The sequence below is a fragment of the Eptatretus burgeri genome, chromosome 7 (assembly GCF_056783735.1).
Source record: "Eptatretus burgeri isolate ZD-2024b chromosome 7, Ebu_testis_v1, whole genome shotgun sequence".
NCBI lineage: Eukaryota > Metazoa > Chordata > Myxini > Myxiniformes > Myxinidae > Eptatretus > Eptatretus burgeri.
Window position 1 is genome coordinate 92,724,884 of NC_140967.1, and position 16,933 is coordinate 92,741,816.

At 42.1% G+C, this 16,933-nt stretch overlaps 1 protein-coding gene across 4 annotated transcripts in view; it reads left to right on the forward strand.

The window, feature by feature from the left end:
- Positions 1 to 16,933, forward strand: part of LOC147023805 (cell surface glycoprotein MUC18-like) — a 142,180-nt gene that overhangs the window by 29,444 nt on the left and 95,803 nt on the right. For all 4 annotated transcript variants that reach the window (XM_085889621.1, XM_085889618.1, XM_085889620.1 and 1 more), the window contains 3 exons: positions 204 to 291; positions 1,816 to 1,983; positions 11,796 to 11,917. In XM_085889621.1, coding sequence (XP_085745747.1) covers positions 204 to 291; positions 1,816 to 1,983; positions 11,796 to 11,917 — 378 coding nt within the window. The remainder of the gene's footprint in view (positions 1 to 203; positions 292 to 1,815; positions 1,984 to 11,795; positions 11,918 to 16,933) is intronic.

The following is a 16,933-nucleotide window of genomic DNA, read 5'->3' on the forward strand; positions in this document are numbered from 1 at the left end:
TACGGGCCCGTACTCGTATTATTTAATTTTGTTTTATATGGATGGAACTGAACTGTTTTATTCCTTGGACTGACGACGTGTACATATTTTGGAATTAAACGAAAATTTTGTCTTTTTTATTTATCTTTTCTTGCATAGTAAACTGTAAAAATATATGAGTTCTTGTTCCAGACTAACTGTTTTCTTCCTTTGCCTGTAAACAGGTAGCTACTTGTACAGTGAGGCACAGTTACCCCTTTCCTCACATCTATTGGTACAAAGATGGAAACCTCATCACCAATGCTTTAACAAGTAAGACTTTTTTGATGTGAACAAGAACAATGTGCATGTATTTAAGCCATTGTTTTATCATACTTTACCTATTATTGGCTTTTTACAAACCTTGGAAAAGTATAAATAACATTGCTTAGTTGCTGAGTAGTTTCATGATAAATCTGGTTCTCTTTTGTACTCCATGACGATTCACATATTTAGTTGAAAGAAAGGCTAAAGTGCCTTAACAACTTTTTCTTGTCGTCGTCGTCGTCTTGCTGGAGAAGTTTATTGCTTTAAAGGTTGCAATCCTGGACAAGGCTGGTGATAGCTCGCCCACTCGTCGCGAAGGACACCGTGGGATCTTTAACATCCACCAACTTATAGCCACAGAAAGAAAATTGCGCACAATACAGGGTGTTCCAAAAAGACACGGACAACTTTGATTGTTAATATATTTAGAACCACAAACGATACAATGATACCCTTTGGTTTATATGATACAGAAACTCATAAGGTTTTGTGCACACCATCAATACACTTCATTTTGAGCTCTTTATGTCATGCGCAGGACATCAAGGCGGTACATGAGTTCTTGCCATGTTCGGCTCAGCATATTTGTGTCCATCAGTGCGCATGCAGCTGTGATCTGAGAACGAAAATCCTGCAGGTTTGCCACCTTGGTGTTGTAGACAACATCTCTGACAAAACCCCACAAAAAAAGATCAAGGGGGGTTATGTTTGGTGATCGTGAGAGCCAGGCGGTTGGTTTGTCTCATCCAATCCTGCAACCTGGAAATTTTTCATTCAGGACAGCTTGAATGACTAAGACCCAATGAAGGGGAGCACCATCCTGTTGAAAAATGATATCGGGTTGCAGGTCTTCAATCTGTGGGAAGGCAAATCCTTCCAAAATGTTCATGTAAATTGTTGAGGTCCCTGTATCCTCCACAAATAAAAAATGCAAGGTCCTTCAGCGAGGAAGCACAGTCCACGCAGCATCAGGATATGGTACAAACATAATCAAACGGAAAACCAAATACTCCATTGGAGTCATCAGAAGGAATCCGAAGAAGTAAAGAGTAAAGATGGAGTCATCAGGAGGAACCTGGATAGGAATTGAGTTTCAGCCACTACTCCACAACTTTCAAACCCATTATTTATGGCATACTGTGGCAATGAATGCACAGCCAAGTGAGCCTTCCAGAAAAAAATTCCTGCAATCATTCATTTCTCCTTGACAGACAGGTAAAGAAAGAGAGAAATAAAGGGTAAAAGAGACAAAACAAAAGAAAAAGCAACAATTGGAATGAATAAAGAGAATTGTGAAAAAGTAGAAAGAAGAGTGAAAGGAACAAAAATGTCGGGAACAACCCGGACAGGTAAAGGACTTTCACCATACTATAATCTTCCTCACTCGTTTCCTGTTAAACAGGGCTTTTAAAATACACTCCTCAAAATGCATTATCTTGAATTATACATCAGACTCATTTGGGATACAATTTGCTGAGTTATCATTCATATAAAGAAAATAGTTTTCATTTTTGATGTATTGTCTTGCAGGCGAAAGGATGTCAGAATTGCCAAGCGGCTTTTATGATGTCAACTCCATTTTACATTACCACCATGAGCGTTCCGATATAGCTTCTACCTTTCACTGTGAAGCCGTTTACGAGTTGCCCAGCGGGACAAAGGGTGCGGAATCAAAAAGGGTGTCTCCCACACTCCATTGTAAGTGTGTAATTATATGTAATATGTTTGGTTTACACAAATGCAGAGTATTCCTTATCTCCCCTCCCTGTCCCCCCTTATTTTCCCAGTTTTAATCCTTGTAACCTTGTTTGAGAGGAAAATAGTCCACTCACAGGCATCACTTATTTGCGACAAGTGATCAATACTCTGATATTTGCTGGCTTTTATATATATATATATATATATATATATATATATATATATATATATATATATATATATATATATATATATATATATATATATATATATATATATATATATTTTTTTTTTTTACTTTTTTCCTTGTATTTCTTGTTCTATCTTTACACACATTCTCATTTCCTTTTTTTTGGATACAAAGTCGAGGCTCGTGTAAGAGCTAGAGTACGGAATGGATCAGGACATGACAGAACAAAAGGAACGGTATAAAGAGAAGGGGGGGGGGGGACGCACCAACAGCATGGTTGAGGGACAAAATAGAGGGAGACTTGGACAAACAAGGGATGTGTTGAAGAATGAGGGGGTTAGGGGAGAGATGTGAACAAGTCACTTTAGCCAAGTCTCAAGTCTTTGAGGGCAAGTGTTAAATCGAGACTCAAGTTACCAGAGTATAACTTCAGTCTTCAACTTGTGTCAAATCCACACATTTACTTATAAACCTTGGAGTACAAGTTGTTTAACTCAGGTTTTTATTTGTAAACTTCATGAAATGGACATTTTTTGCTTTGTTCGCAACAAAAATTAATTTATGTTAAATTTACTTCTCATATCCAGTGTACCACATACTTGAACATACGTATGTATGTACATGAGACAAGTCAGTAACTTCAGCTTATGTTTAAATAGTTTACATGTAGAACCAAAGCATTCAATGTGGAACGGGAAAGGAGATTTTAATAATTTACTTGTATATTTATTATGCACGTTAAAATGAAACGTATAACTAATTATTGTAACTTCAATTGTTGTCTTTTAACATACCAAACTTTTTCATGTTTTCTTTCGAAAAAAATAAAGACAAGTCGTCATGTAATTTACAATTATTGACAAAGTTTAAATAATCCAAGTCAACTGACATACGTATTTGAATAATCCCTAAATTATTTTATCGGGTCGGGACATGCATGGGGGTTACTGAACAGGGGCCGTTTCCCCCAGGATGAATGTTAATCGTTTGAATAAAGGTTCCACACGTAGCCACCTTGGACATGGTGTGCTCTGTGTTTCCCAAAGACTGGACACTTCTTTTAACCCTAGTGGAGAACGGTATGCGACCCGACGACCTTGACCGCTGGTACGCTGCATATGCACTGTATACATGTCCAAGGTTTATGTCGTCATTGACCGAACCTGGCACGCCCATGATGGAAAATAATTTCCCATTTATTTTAAAACCCCATTTTAATTTGATGTTTATTCGATGATTATTTTCCAAAGAATGTCAAGAAGTCATAATAAACGCAAGTCACTTGAAATTTGCAAATCAGTCGCAAGTCTGAGTCTCAACTCAATTTCGTCGAGCCCAAGTCAAGTCAGAAGTCGCAAAATTTTGCGACTCGAGTCGCCAACTCTGAGTAGGGGAGGATGCACGGAAACAAGAGTGATGCAGAAACAAATTCTCAGGTAAAAAAAAACTGGAAATTTCGAAAGACCTGGGTTTTTTGGAGGGATTAATGGGGTTATCAATGGTCTACATTTGAAAACAAAAACTTCTATATTTAACAAGAAAATTATATAATTTTAAAACCAGTGTTGATCGAAACATTTGCAAACAAACGAGGATTTTACACATAGTAGCCATTGTGGTGGTCAGCTGGGTTACTTATTTGTGGAAATGTCTTTCTTTATGTTTGATCTTCTCTTTGCTATCTTTCACCAGTTTTGTCTCACTAATGAGGATAATCAGTTGGAAAACGGATTTGTCAAGACTGCCTGTGAATGAACTTGCTTGAAAACCGGGTCATGTTTTCTGCTGTGCTACCAAAAATAATATTGGGTTTGATGTACTGGCACTGAGCAGGAAAACTGACATGAGCACTCGCTATGGGCAGTTCCGGATAAAGGAAGAGATTGTATTCGTATACTTGTGGAATACGGTATATTTTTGTTGTTTTGGAAGACCCCAGGAAGTTGCATCCAACACATAAAGGAACCCTGGAGTTTAGATATAATCTGTCGTATTTTGTTTCGATAGATGACCTTTCCCTCGTATCAGTGGACAGGGAAATGTGTTGTGGTTAGTTGCAGGTATGAATTCCCTTTGTAACTCTTCTCTAAATCCACTCTCTTCTTATATCCCTTCTAATATCTTCTCCCCATCCTTCCTTATCTCACTTGTTCTCCACACCTAATTACAGCACATCCATGCACATAAACAATACGCTTTACATTACATTACATTCCATTACAATCACGCTTCATTATAAAACCACAATATAAAGCAAAAGCTACAAGGAAAAACAAGCGCAGGATGAGGCAGCAGAAACAAGGACGGCATCTGGGGGGGCGGGGGGGGAGGGGGTCTGCCGTCAACTCTGACAGAGTCAGAAGTGCAACTAATGAGCATGGCCTGATAATAGCCTCGTTCCAATGTGAGGGCACTGTCACACCTTGACGTTTTAGCCAGCGTGTGGCAATGTATCAAAATGTATGTAAAACGCTGGCGTACACTGAACTATTGATGTTTTCTTTCAGTTTTGGGCGTATTCATAACGAGTTGGACGTATGCATAATGTATTAGTAACGTCCACAGAACGTTTTGATAACTTATAGATAACTTATACCAACGAATGCTTTGCATGTTGTCAGCGTTCACAACCTATGCCCAACAATAGTCTAACTTATGCATACCGCGGCAGCGTATCACCGACGATCACGTGGCGTAGCCTATTAATAGGCTGGCGCTCAATGCTTTAAAGGCCCTGTCACACCTTGACGATTTGGCCAGCGTATGCCGACGTATGAAAAATTTGTCTAAAACGCTGGCACACGTCGAATACGTTATGGGTAAGTTTTGTATATGTAAAGAGCATGCTGGCATATGTCGTAGTACGCCGAGCTCGTCGACAAATTTTAAGCATGCTCAAAATTTTTCCACATATGCCAGCGTATGACTCGTACGTTCCGCATACGCTGGCCATAAGTTGTAGGCACGTTATGCAATCGTTGACACACGTCGACACACGTTACTTGTAAGTTACTCATAAGTCGAAACACGTCGAGGTAATGTTTAGCATACCCGAAACTTATTTATAACCTATGAGTAACGTGCTTTGAACCTATGAATAACGTATCTCCAACGCATATTGACATATGTAGACGTATTTGACGTCTTCCGGACGACCACAGAACTTGCTGAACGTGTTTCTAACTTACAGCTACCGTATAATGGCGTATTGGCAGTGTTTAGGGGAATTGGTAGAAAAAATGGGGTTCACACAGGAGGAACCCGTCAGTGTTCCAGACTCCATGGTTTTTTTATTTTTTATTTTTTTATTTTTCTTCGGCATGACGGTGATGTTGACTCTTCGATGCGTTGGAGATACGTTACTCATAGGCTCAAAGCACATTACTCATAGGTTAGAAATAAGTTTTGGGTACGCTAAACATTACCTCGACGTGTTTCGACTTATGAGTAACTTACAAGTAATGTGTGTCGACGTGTGTCAACGATCGCGTAACGTGTCTACAACACGTTACTCATAGGTTAGAAATAAGTTTCGGGTACGCTAAACATTACCTCGACATGTTTCGACTTATGAGTAACTTACAAGTAACGTGTGTCAACGATCACGTAACGTGCCGACAACTTATGGCCAGCGTATGCGGAACGTGTGAGTCATACGCTGGCATACGTCGAAAAATTTTAAGCATGTTAAAATTTGTCGATGAGCTCGGCGTACTACGACATATGCCAGCGTGCTTCAGCGTGCTCTTAACGTATACAAAACTTACCCATAACGTATTCGACATGTGCCAGAGTTTTAGACAAATTTTTCAACGTCGGCATACGCTGGCTAAATTGTCAAGGTGTGACAGCCCCTTGAAGACCGCACCGTGAACAGCAAGCTATGCCGGGATACTGATCGGCTCTGAGGCCACACCTCGGCTAAGGGCTTTATAACTCTGGGGAGCCCAGAACTCAGGGTTGCGTATGGCCAGGGAGCAAAGAGAACTAAAAGGAATCTTCTAGGAATGAGCCGGGCAATTGTGAGCCACTGCACAGATGGGCCCTCATGCGGAGCGAGTGCGAGCCATGTGCGGAGGAAGTGTTAGCGAGTCGTGGAGCTTTTTCCTTGGATGTGCCAGCTATTACATACTGACTTGCACAATCTTTCTTTTGCTATCCATACTTCTAATCATTTACTTGGAACGCACGAGTTATCAATGATTTCCTTTCGATTCGCTCAAAGGAAGGATATTGACATGTATTCACGATTTTCTCAAAGCATTCCTCAGCATTCATCGCATTTCTCTGCACATGGTGCATTAAATCCTCTCTCTCTCCTTTCATCCTCACCTCCTTTTCACATTGGGACCATGTAAGCTTGCAGGCTTGCATCGGGTGAGCAAGGGGTCGCCAACAAGCCCCGCCTTATGTATCTAGCTAGCTGTCAATCTTACTTGGCTGACTTCCCAAAATGAATGAGGCACCAATGTCTGTAGATTCGTGATAAGGATTGTCTAGTCCAGTGCTTCTCAACCTTTTTCAACTCGAGGCCCACTCTGGCTCTGAGGAAATTTTCGAGGCCCATCATACAGAATCGTCATGAGAAAAATGGCAATAAAACTTAATGCCAAAACAAATCATTATGCTTACCTTTAATGAGACACTTGAGCTTGCTTCTTGGAAATAAGATGGTCAAGTCGTGGTTTGATGGGGGACAGGCTCACACGCAAAGTGGCATTCAGTGTCTGTTTTTAGACTATTTCGTGCTTTTGATTTTGTCACAGTTACAGTCGAGAAGCCCGATTCACAGAGATAGGTTGTGGTGAATGGTAAAAGAAATCTGATGGCACGCTTTGATAAAGAAGTGTATTCATTGCTTGCCAATATCCAGAATGAAGGAAGGTCTACTTATGCATGCTGAAGCTTCAGACGACTGTCTGCAGAAAGTTCCATCAGTTCATTTTCAAGGACAACGGACAAGGCCACATCTTCTGAAGCAGGATCCACTGAGAAAGGGTTCAAAATCCAAAGGTTTCCTTGCCTTGGGTCCTCTGGAAAGTAGTCTGAAAACTTTTGTGATAACTCGGCCAAATGCTGGATTCTGAGCCCAGATATGTCTGTATGAGGAGTGGATTCCAAAGTTTCACTCAGAAGTGGAAACATCTCAAGTCGTCCATCCTTCACTTTTCTGTTCCAAAGAACAAGCTTTTTCTTGAAGCCTTCAATTTTGTCAGCAACCAAGAACACTGAACTGTTCCTACCTTGCATTGATATGTTGAGCTGATTTAACTGGTCAAACACATCTGACAGGTAAGCCAACTTGGCACAAAAGTTATCATCACTGAAATGATCAGCAAGTGGTGAGTGTTTCTCTTCAAGGAACATGTGGACTTCATGTCTCAGTTCAAAGAGGCGATTTAAGCATACGTCCTCTTGAAAGCCACCTCACCTCACTGTGGTACAGAAACTGCAAGTGATCAGAATCAAGTCTTTCACACAGTGCAGCAAAACACCTTGAGTTGAGTGCACTCTTCTTGATGAAGTTCACAGTTTTAACAGCTACATTAATGACTTCATTCAGTTCTGGTGACATCTGCTTTGTTGCCTAATTTTCTCTATGTAAGAAGCAGTGGGTCTTCTTGGCATCTGGCGCCCTCTGTTGGATCTTTTACAACACCACGATGGACTCCTGTCATTGGTGCAGCACCATCTGTGCACACACCTATGCAGTTCTTCCAATCAATACTCTTGTCAGTGAAGTATTTGTCAAGGCAGAGCATCACATCATCTGCAGCTGTTTTTGTGGGAAGGTCTTTGCAAAACAGTAGATCCTCATGAACATCACTGTCCCCGCAGTATCTCACGAAAACTAGCAATAAAGCATTATTGCTAATGTCAGTAGATTCATCCAACTGAATGGAAAAATATGGACTGCCCTTTATTTTTTCCACCAGTTGGCATTCAATGTCATCACTCATTTCAACAATTCTTCTCATCACCGTATCATGAGAGAGTGATACGGACTGAAGTTTGGTTGCAGCTGCTTCTCCAAGAATTTCTCGACACGTATCAACAGCACTGGGTAAAATATGCTCCTCCGCGATTGTGAAAGCTTTCTTGCTACGAGCAACACGAGCAGCAACCATGTAGCTGGCTTTCAATGCTGATTTTGACTGAGTTGTAAATGTTGTAATCACTTTCTGCTGTGCCTGAAGTCCAGCCCTTTTCCTCTCAAAATATTCCTTTGGCTTACCTGCACTATTCGGGTGTCTTGTGTTTAAGTGTCTGTGAAGCTTTGACGGTTTAAGCGCTTCGTTTGACAGGATTTCAGCACATTCAACACACTGTGCTTTTGGCTCAACATCACTGCCTGCCATCGTGAATCCATATTTAATGTAATCCGGGTCATATTTCCTCACCACAACCTTTCGAGATTTTTCCGTAGCAAATTTGTCTTCTCAATCACACTTTCGTTTCAAAAATCGATCCATTTTCGGTTCAAGAAATTATCCGCGAAAGTTGAAAAGTTTACAAAAATTTCAAGTTCGTGAACGCATGAACTAAGTACAAGGCACGTACAAGCATACACACACATCGCATATATGCGCACGTGCACAATACACACATACCCACGGATATAGTACGTTCACATCACAGTTACATGTAGATCGAACGCGCGCGAACGCGCTCGCTAGACGGTTTCGGAAAGATGGAAGTACAAACAGACCTAGCTGAATTCCAGCTGTGGCCGTATAAATCTTGCACTGTAAGATCAGACCCTTTTTATATACTTCTTCTTTTCTTTTCTTTTTTTGCCGACCTCGCGGCCCACCTGTGAGGGCTCCACGGCCCACCGGTTGAGAAGCACGGGTCTAAGGGACTTGTGTGATAGGGGTAAGATTGTTTCTTTTGTCAACTACATTCCTGTAAATAGTGTTCTTTATTTAATATGACCTTTCATTTCCAACCTGACTGCATGTCTCTTTCCTCCATTGGCTAGACGTAGTGTGTAATTAGTAGAAGGGAGTTTGCCCCGCTAATTCACTATGGTCAGACTAGCCGATGTCCCACTTACGGTCCTGCTCAGCCATACCTAATTGATAAATTGGGTCTCACTATCTGCCATGACCTTTCCTGGGAAAGCCACATTTCAAACCTCGCCCCCAAAGCCAGTCGCTGACTGGGAATCCTCCATCGTGCAAAGTCCTTCCTCGGCCCACCTGGCCTCCTGACCACTTACAAAGCTTTTGTCCACAGCCTGATGGAGTACTGCTCTCCCCTCTGGGCTGGTGCTCCTGCCTCCCACCTTTCTCGGGTTCACGCTGTGGAAACCAAGGCATTTCGGATCATTGGCATCTCCAGCAATGAAGCTGAGTCTTTGGGCCTCTCACTCAATCACCACAGGTTGGTCGGTGGTCTTTCTGTCTTCTACCGTCTCCTCTCCAGCCTCGCCCCCCCCCTGCTCTCTCTGCGATTTGTCCCCACAACATTTTCGCAGGGCGCTCAAGGTCTGCCAACAACCCCCTTCTGGTAAAACTACCAAAATCACGAATCACTGCTCAGCTTCGCTCTTTCATTCCTATTTTTTCCTGCCTTTGGAATAAACTCCCTCACTCTATTCATTCTCATTCTTCCGTCCAGGCCTTCAAAACAGCTGTTCACCACCACCTCTTATCATCCCCCATCCAAATCCTCGATCTTTTCTACCCCCTATAATCCACCCAAGCCCACCTCCTTCAAATTCTCTGCTTTCCTTCCTGAAAGTCTCTGTGATGTCCATCTTCTATTCCCCATGTTCCCCATCCCATCCCTCTCCCTTCCACATCTAATGTCTCTGTTCCCCACTGTTTTGTCCTTCCCACTCCCTCCCCTCCTGTCTCATGCCCCCCTTGATGTGCGTTGTGTGTTTGCTCTCATACGAGCCTCGACAAGGTATACAAAAAAAAATAAGGGTGGGGCATTGAGAGCATGGTTCCCTATCTTAGGGGGGGGTGGGGGGGGGCGTTAATTTGTTGGGAAGGTAACGTGAGAATTGGGCGAGGACCTCACCTAAATGAAGTGTGTCAGCCGGCGTCCTTTGTTGCTTAGCAACCCATCATGCTGCAGAGTTATTTTCCGCTAATGGCTTCAGGGTCAAAGGTCGGGAAGTGGTCTGGGAGAAGCTACTCATGACCCGGCCGGCAAGCCCATACCCATATTCAAAGGGACGGAAGAGTGCTTTTCGATGAATGGGAGGAACTTGATTCGAAAAATGGGTATATTCAGAGCAGTCCTGACAACCCGTTTCAAAATCATTGGAATGTCTTGACAACCAGTTTCAAAATCAAAATCATTGGAAACCTGCTCTTGACTCTGGGCTAACGCTCCAGCACGACATCGATCAAGCATCCTTCCTAGATTATGTGGAATCTTATGCTATGATGTAAATCAATCTTGCTTTGAACGATCTTTTATGTACCATGATGATTTATTTGTGGTTGTGAAGGATCTGTAATTTGTGTATACCAGGAAAATGGACAAACTCGCATTAATACTACAATACTGTAACCTCCGATAAAACCAACTCAAGCCAACGGTGCACAATTTAATGACAGGGTTTGCTTGCCGAGTGAAGGAGTTTTGTTGCAGTGCAACAAAGCAACCCACAAATAACCAGGCAGGCATTTCAAATGTGTTAAAGGGTTGTTTTTTAAAATTTGTTTTCTTATCTTTTTCTGGGTGAGGGCTACACCTTGTACTTGCTCACTCTTTTGATCCCCCAACTCCTCCCCACCACCAAACTCCCTTATTCCATGTCTTCCTTTTACAGCTCACCCTCTCCTCTGCCACACACATCTCCACCACCTATGTTTTGTGTTCTATTTTTAATATGTCGTTATTTAATTATTCGCTCTTTCTCTCTCTCTGTCTCTCTCTCTCTCTCTCTCTGTCTCTCTCTCTGTCTCTCTCTCTCTCTCTCTGTCTCTCTCTCTGTCTCTCTCTCTCTCTCTCTCTCTCTCTCTCTCTCTCTCTCTCTCTCTCTCTCTCTCTCTCTCTCTCTCTCTCCCCTCTCTCTTTCCTCTCCTTTTTTATGAAGCATTTTTTAAAATCATTGATTTAATTAAAGCCCGTTAAAACAAACACCATGGGAAATGTATCAGTCCCCATTAAATATTGAAATTGAATACAAAGTACAAATGTGTATTACGCAATTGGTTAAAAATCCATGCACGTTCTTTAGTTTGAGCCCCATTTTTCACTGTTGAATTAACGCCGGGTGGGTTGACTCAGCCTGTCATCCTTCTGAGTTCGACAAAATGAGTACCAGCTTACTGGGTAACAAGGGGCATTGCATCAGCAGCACAGTCATGCCCCCAGAAAAAAAAATGATGCAGCCAAGCAGCCACAGTGTGCATACAAATAAATAAATAACATGCATGTTTAAAACTTTTAGCAGGAAGTTAACAATTAATTTTCTACACCTGCCATATTCCGAAATTCAATGCCATGACCTCCTTCATCCTCGAACTTCCACACCTTATGCCCGAGTTTGTTTGAATATAAGATTGCCATCGAACGCACGTAAACTAACGAACGGCTCTAAAGATGATTTTAATTGACATGTCGAATTATCCTATTGTTTTTGGATATATCTTGGCAGATCCACCTGAAACATTAGAACTCAAGATTGAGTCTCCTCGAGGTGAAATAAACGAAAGAGATACTGTGGTCTTGTTGTGCTACACAATTGCCAACCCAATGCCCACATTTACCTTTTGGACAGTGAGTATATTTTCATTCCCTTTCCAAAACTATTTTGGTGAAGTTCTTAGCACTTTGACCATGTTCACAAGGTAGTGCACCAGAGTTTTGATTGAGGCATTGCTTTTTCGGAGAGGTTTGAGAGACAAAGGCTTTGAAATCGTCTCGCTCTTCCAGGACCGTTTATGTTTACAGGTAACTCACACTTTACCTCTTTTGTGTGTGCTTTACAACTTCTTTGATCAAAGAATAATTCTCGATTTTAATTTACTGCATTTACTTGCTTTGCTTGTGGATTTGATATCAATTTTTCTTGGGTAATGTAAAATTCCTCAGTCAGACATTTAATTGTGAGATACGATTAAATATTAATATAATTTTACGTCCATGAGGATGGATAATAATAAAAGTTATTCAAAAATAATTATATTTGATAATGTCATTACTGCAATATTGTGTTACAGTAATTTGAAGTGATCACTCTTTTTGCTACGACTGAGTGGCGACCTGGCCGGGGTTGCTTTTAATCACAGAAACGTTCATGACTTTTCGTGGGTGCCCCGATGTCCTGTCAAGAGTATGGACATACCTACCTACCTTCTCTTCATTATGGACATACATACCCACTCTTTAGCATGGACATAACCTACCTATGGACATACCTACCTACTCTCTCTATTATGGACATACCTACCCACATACTCTCCAGTATGAACATACCTACCGACCTACTCTTTAGTATAGACATACAGTGCCTATGGAAAGTGTACACCCCCTTTCAAAATTTTCACCTTTTGTTGCCTTATAGCAGAGTTAAATTGCATTAAATCAGACTTTTTCCACCTTTATTTGCGCATCGTAACCCACAACTTCCAAGTGAAAAACAAATTCCACAAATTTCAGAAAATTAATTAAAAACTACAAAACTGGAATATCTTTGTTGGATAAGTGTCCACCCCCCTGAGTTGATACTTGGTGGAAGCACCTTTGACAGCAATTACAGCTGTGAGTCTGTTGGGATCGGTCTCGACCAATTTTGCACACCTTGATTGAGAAATATTTGCCCATTCTTCGATACAAAACTGTTCAAGGTCAGTCAAGCTGCGGTGGGAGTGTTGTCTGTTGATGGACAGGACAGGAATCTTCACGTCATGCCACAGATTTTCAGTTGGATTTACGTCGGGGCTCTGACTGGGCCATTGAAGGACTTTTATCTTTTTGTTCCTTAGCCACTGCAGTGTTGCTTTGGCTGTGTGCTTCGGGTCGTTGTCATGCTGAAAGGTGAACTTCAGTCCCAACTTCAGCTTTCTTGCAGAGAACAGCAGGTTTTCCTCGAGGATTTTTCTGTATTTTGCTCCATCCATTTTCCCTTCTATCCTGACAAGTGCCGCAGTCCCTGCTGATGAGAAACATCCCTATAATATGATGCTGCCACCACCATGCTTCACAGTTGGATGGTGTTCTTTGGGTGATGTGCTGTGTTGGGTTTGAGCCAAACGTAACATTTTACATTTATGCCAAAAAGTTCCATCTTGGTTTCGTCAGACCATAAAACCTTTTGCCACTTGGCTTCAGAATCTCCAGAGTGGTTTATTGCACACCTCAAACAGGATTCAAGGTGGGCTTTTTTGAGTAATGGCTTCCTTCGTGCCGCCCTACCGTACAGGCCAGACTTGTGGAGTGCTTGGGATATTGTTGTCACATGCACAGAGTGACCAGTCTTTACCATAAAGGCTTGTAGCTCTTTCAAAGTTGCCATTGGTCTCTTGGAGGCCTCTCTGATCAGTCTCCTCCTTGCTTGGTCATCCAGTTTGGAGAGACGGCCTGATCTTGGCAAGGTCTTGGTGGTACCATATGCCTTTCACTTCTTAATGATTGTCTTGACTGCACTCCAAAGGATATTCAAGGCCTTTGAAATATTTTTATACCCATCCCCTGATCTGTGCCTTTCCACAACTTTATCTTGGAGGTCTTTTTAAAGCTCCCTGGGGTTTCATGGTTGAGTCTTTGCTGTAAAATACACTACCCAGTAGAGGAAACCTCCAGAAACAGCTGATTTTATTCTGAAATAATTAGAATCACTATAATTTAACATAGGTGGAAGCCAATTAACTTGGTGTGTGATTTTGAAAGTGATTCATTACACCCAAGCTAATTTACAATTGCTATTATAAAGGGGAGGGGGGAGGGGGTGGAGGTGGACACTTATTCCACCATGAAATTCTAGTTTTGTATTTTTAATTAATTTTCTGAAATATGTAGAATTTGTTTTTTCATGTGGAAGTTGTGGGTTACGATGTCTAAGTTAAGGTGGAAAATGTCTGATTTAATGTAATTTAATTCCAGGCGAAAAGACAGCAAAAGGTGAAAATTTTGAAAGGGGTGTAGACTCTCTATATGCAGTGAACATACCTACCTACTTGCTCTTCAGGCAAGCAAAGTAAATATGTGCTGTGATTGTGTTGCAATTATGTCTATAAATAGTGATTATCGCTATTGCTTTGATTATTGCATATTGTGGAAATATTTTGCAGATATACAGTACGTCTTGACAAGTTGATGTTGTTTATTAACAAACTCAAGCAATGGTTCAATCCACCCCCATCTTATAATTTGGAGCACCTATATGGAGTTCAGGTCTCATGACTTCCCAAGTTGGAGATACTGAGTTGGTTCAAAAGAAAGCATTGCGAATGATCACTTTTTCAAATCACCTTTCCGATATTGACCATTTTGTCCCCCGCCACTCCGACAAGGTTGTGGATGGGGGACATTAAAATGAGCACTGTGTGACCATTCACCCGACCGACTGACCAACCATCCATCCATGTACTTTTGTGCACGCGATATTTCAAAAACCGTTGAACATTTAGCTTTCATATTGCAGATATCTATTCCTCATGACATTATCGCAACCTGATGAGATCCACGGCTGTGATTGGCTGAATTATGTTACCATGGCAACCATCTTGGTAACTTGGCTTGAGTACATGATATTTCAAAAAACGTTCAAGATTTAGCTTTCATGTTACACAGATCTATTCCTCATACCCCCCAAAAGGTGGGGGATCTCGAGTATCAGCTCCTTGTATATGCACTTATAATATTGATTCCTTCGCTAATCGTCGCCTTTTTCAGATAATTTGCCAAATCTGTTTTTGTTTCCAAACGTCATTGACACCTTTTCCCTCAATTCCGACAATTACTATATTAGGACATAATCTGGGAAACTCTAAAGAAATTGATATTCCACAAACTCAGACATCGCTATAAACAATCCCCCATTCCTATCCTTGTTTGACTGCTGAACACTCACATTTCAGTTATTTTTAAAATTCTGCTCATGCAACCTCAAGTCATCGTACATTTTTAGTGTTGTATATGTTTTTTTTTTCTCTGATCATGGTACTTTTGTGCTTTTAATTATGAGTTTTCAATCCTGTGTAGTGTAAGTTTATATCCTTATTCTTGTTTTCATTTTAATCTTCCATTTTGACTTTTAATGTTTACTGGACTGTTTAATGACTACTGAACTATCTGTTCTATTGTATTGTTGCGGACCCGGGGTCAGGGGCGAACACCATGAGGGGTGAACTAACTCAGGTTCCCACCAGACTCTCCGGAAACGCAGGCAATCACACATGAATAACTTTGTGACGTGGCAGATCGCTAATCGACCGTGAACGTCAATAACTCGACCACGTGACTTTGGGTCCTCTGTCTAATTAATACCGTTTACCTGAAGGTCACGTGATCTAATTACCGGGAAACACACCCTTGGTATGCACTTGCTCAAACCGGATCACCTTACCAGATCAAATGCAGCCGAGCGGAACTGCTATGCACGTTCTGGCTAGGAAATAGATCATTGGGGAATAACATCCCGGCTAAACGAGGGTGCAGGCCATGCTGGACCAATGGCAGAAAACACGAAAACGAGCTGGGAATATTTCTATACAATGCATTTATTTATAACCAAGCAAGGAAAAGTATGGGGCACATTAAAGGGCGTTTTATTTGATGTACAGCAGGGGATAGCAAGGGATTTGTGGGGTTTGGCAAAAGCCAACTTGTAAAAGAGATACAGAGCAGGATTATCTCAACTATCTTCTTCAATCTTATTTAATATAGGACAGGCACCATCACACACACGCACACACACAAGTTAGAGAGCCAAGAGAGAGAGAAAGGTGAGGATGAGCACCCTCCAAATACCTGGTGTAGTCGGCTGACCAACGTGGTCTCTGACGCATATGGAGGGACATTTGGAAAGATACTGGTGTCTATGGTGTGGGAGTGGGGAGGTGCTATGTAGGCGACGTGAGTGGTGTGGTGTCGTGCCAGAGGAAAATGGGATTGCAAGTCAGTAACGTTCTTCTTTGTGCATCCACAGAAGATGGGAAAGAGGAGTGGATAGAGAGAGAGGAGAATAGATGCTTGAGGAGAAAGATCCCTAGCATAGCCATGTAAAGGTCTGTATGTGTAGCGTGTACCTCTGTGGGACGCTCAGCCTGAGGATTCCCATGTTGGGATAAGGCACGTTATCTCCTGCCTATTTATTCGCTGGGGCTCGTGGCAACATGCACTCCACACTGGTCCATCTGGCTGTGCGGGGGTGGCGGGACTTCGACAGCACAGCAGGGAGTCTCGAAAGATGGCAGTCGCCTCGGATCAGGTTATTGAAGAAGAAGAAGCTCTCTAAGAAGAAGCATGCTTAATGGCTCTGTGCTACCCCCTTTTATAAGCCCCAGACGAAGGATGGGGCAAGTACTGGAAAACGACGTGTTGTGGCCCAAATCCTGCTCCTCTATTTGGCCACAGCGGCCCTAGCCACGCCCCACCAGGCTCTGGGACCGGAAACCGGCTCAGATGCCGATCAGCTTCGGCACGGCTCAGAGCTCCTGATTTAACATGGAGGCATGCTCCCTGAGCTGGCACCTCGGCCCTGATGTGCACCGAGTGTAGTCTGTATGTCGGATGGCAGCAGACTTTCTTCGCCACCCACGGGCTCATTCATGAGCCAAAATGCACACCCGG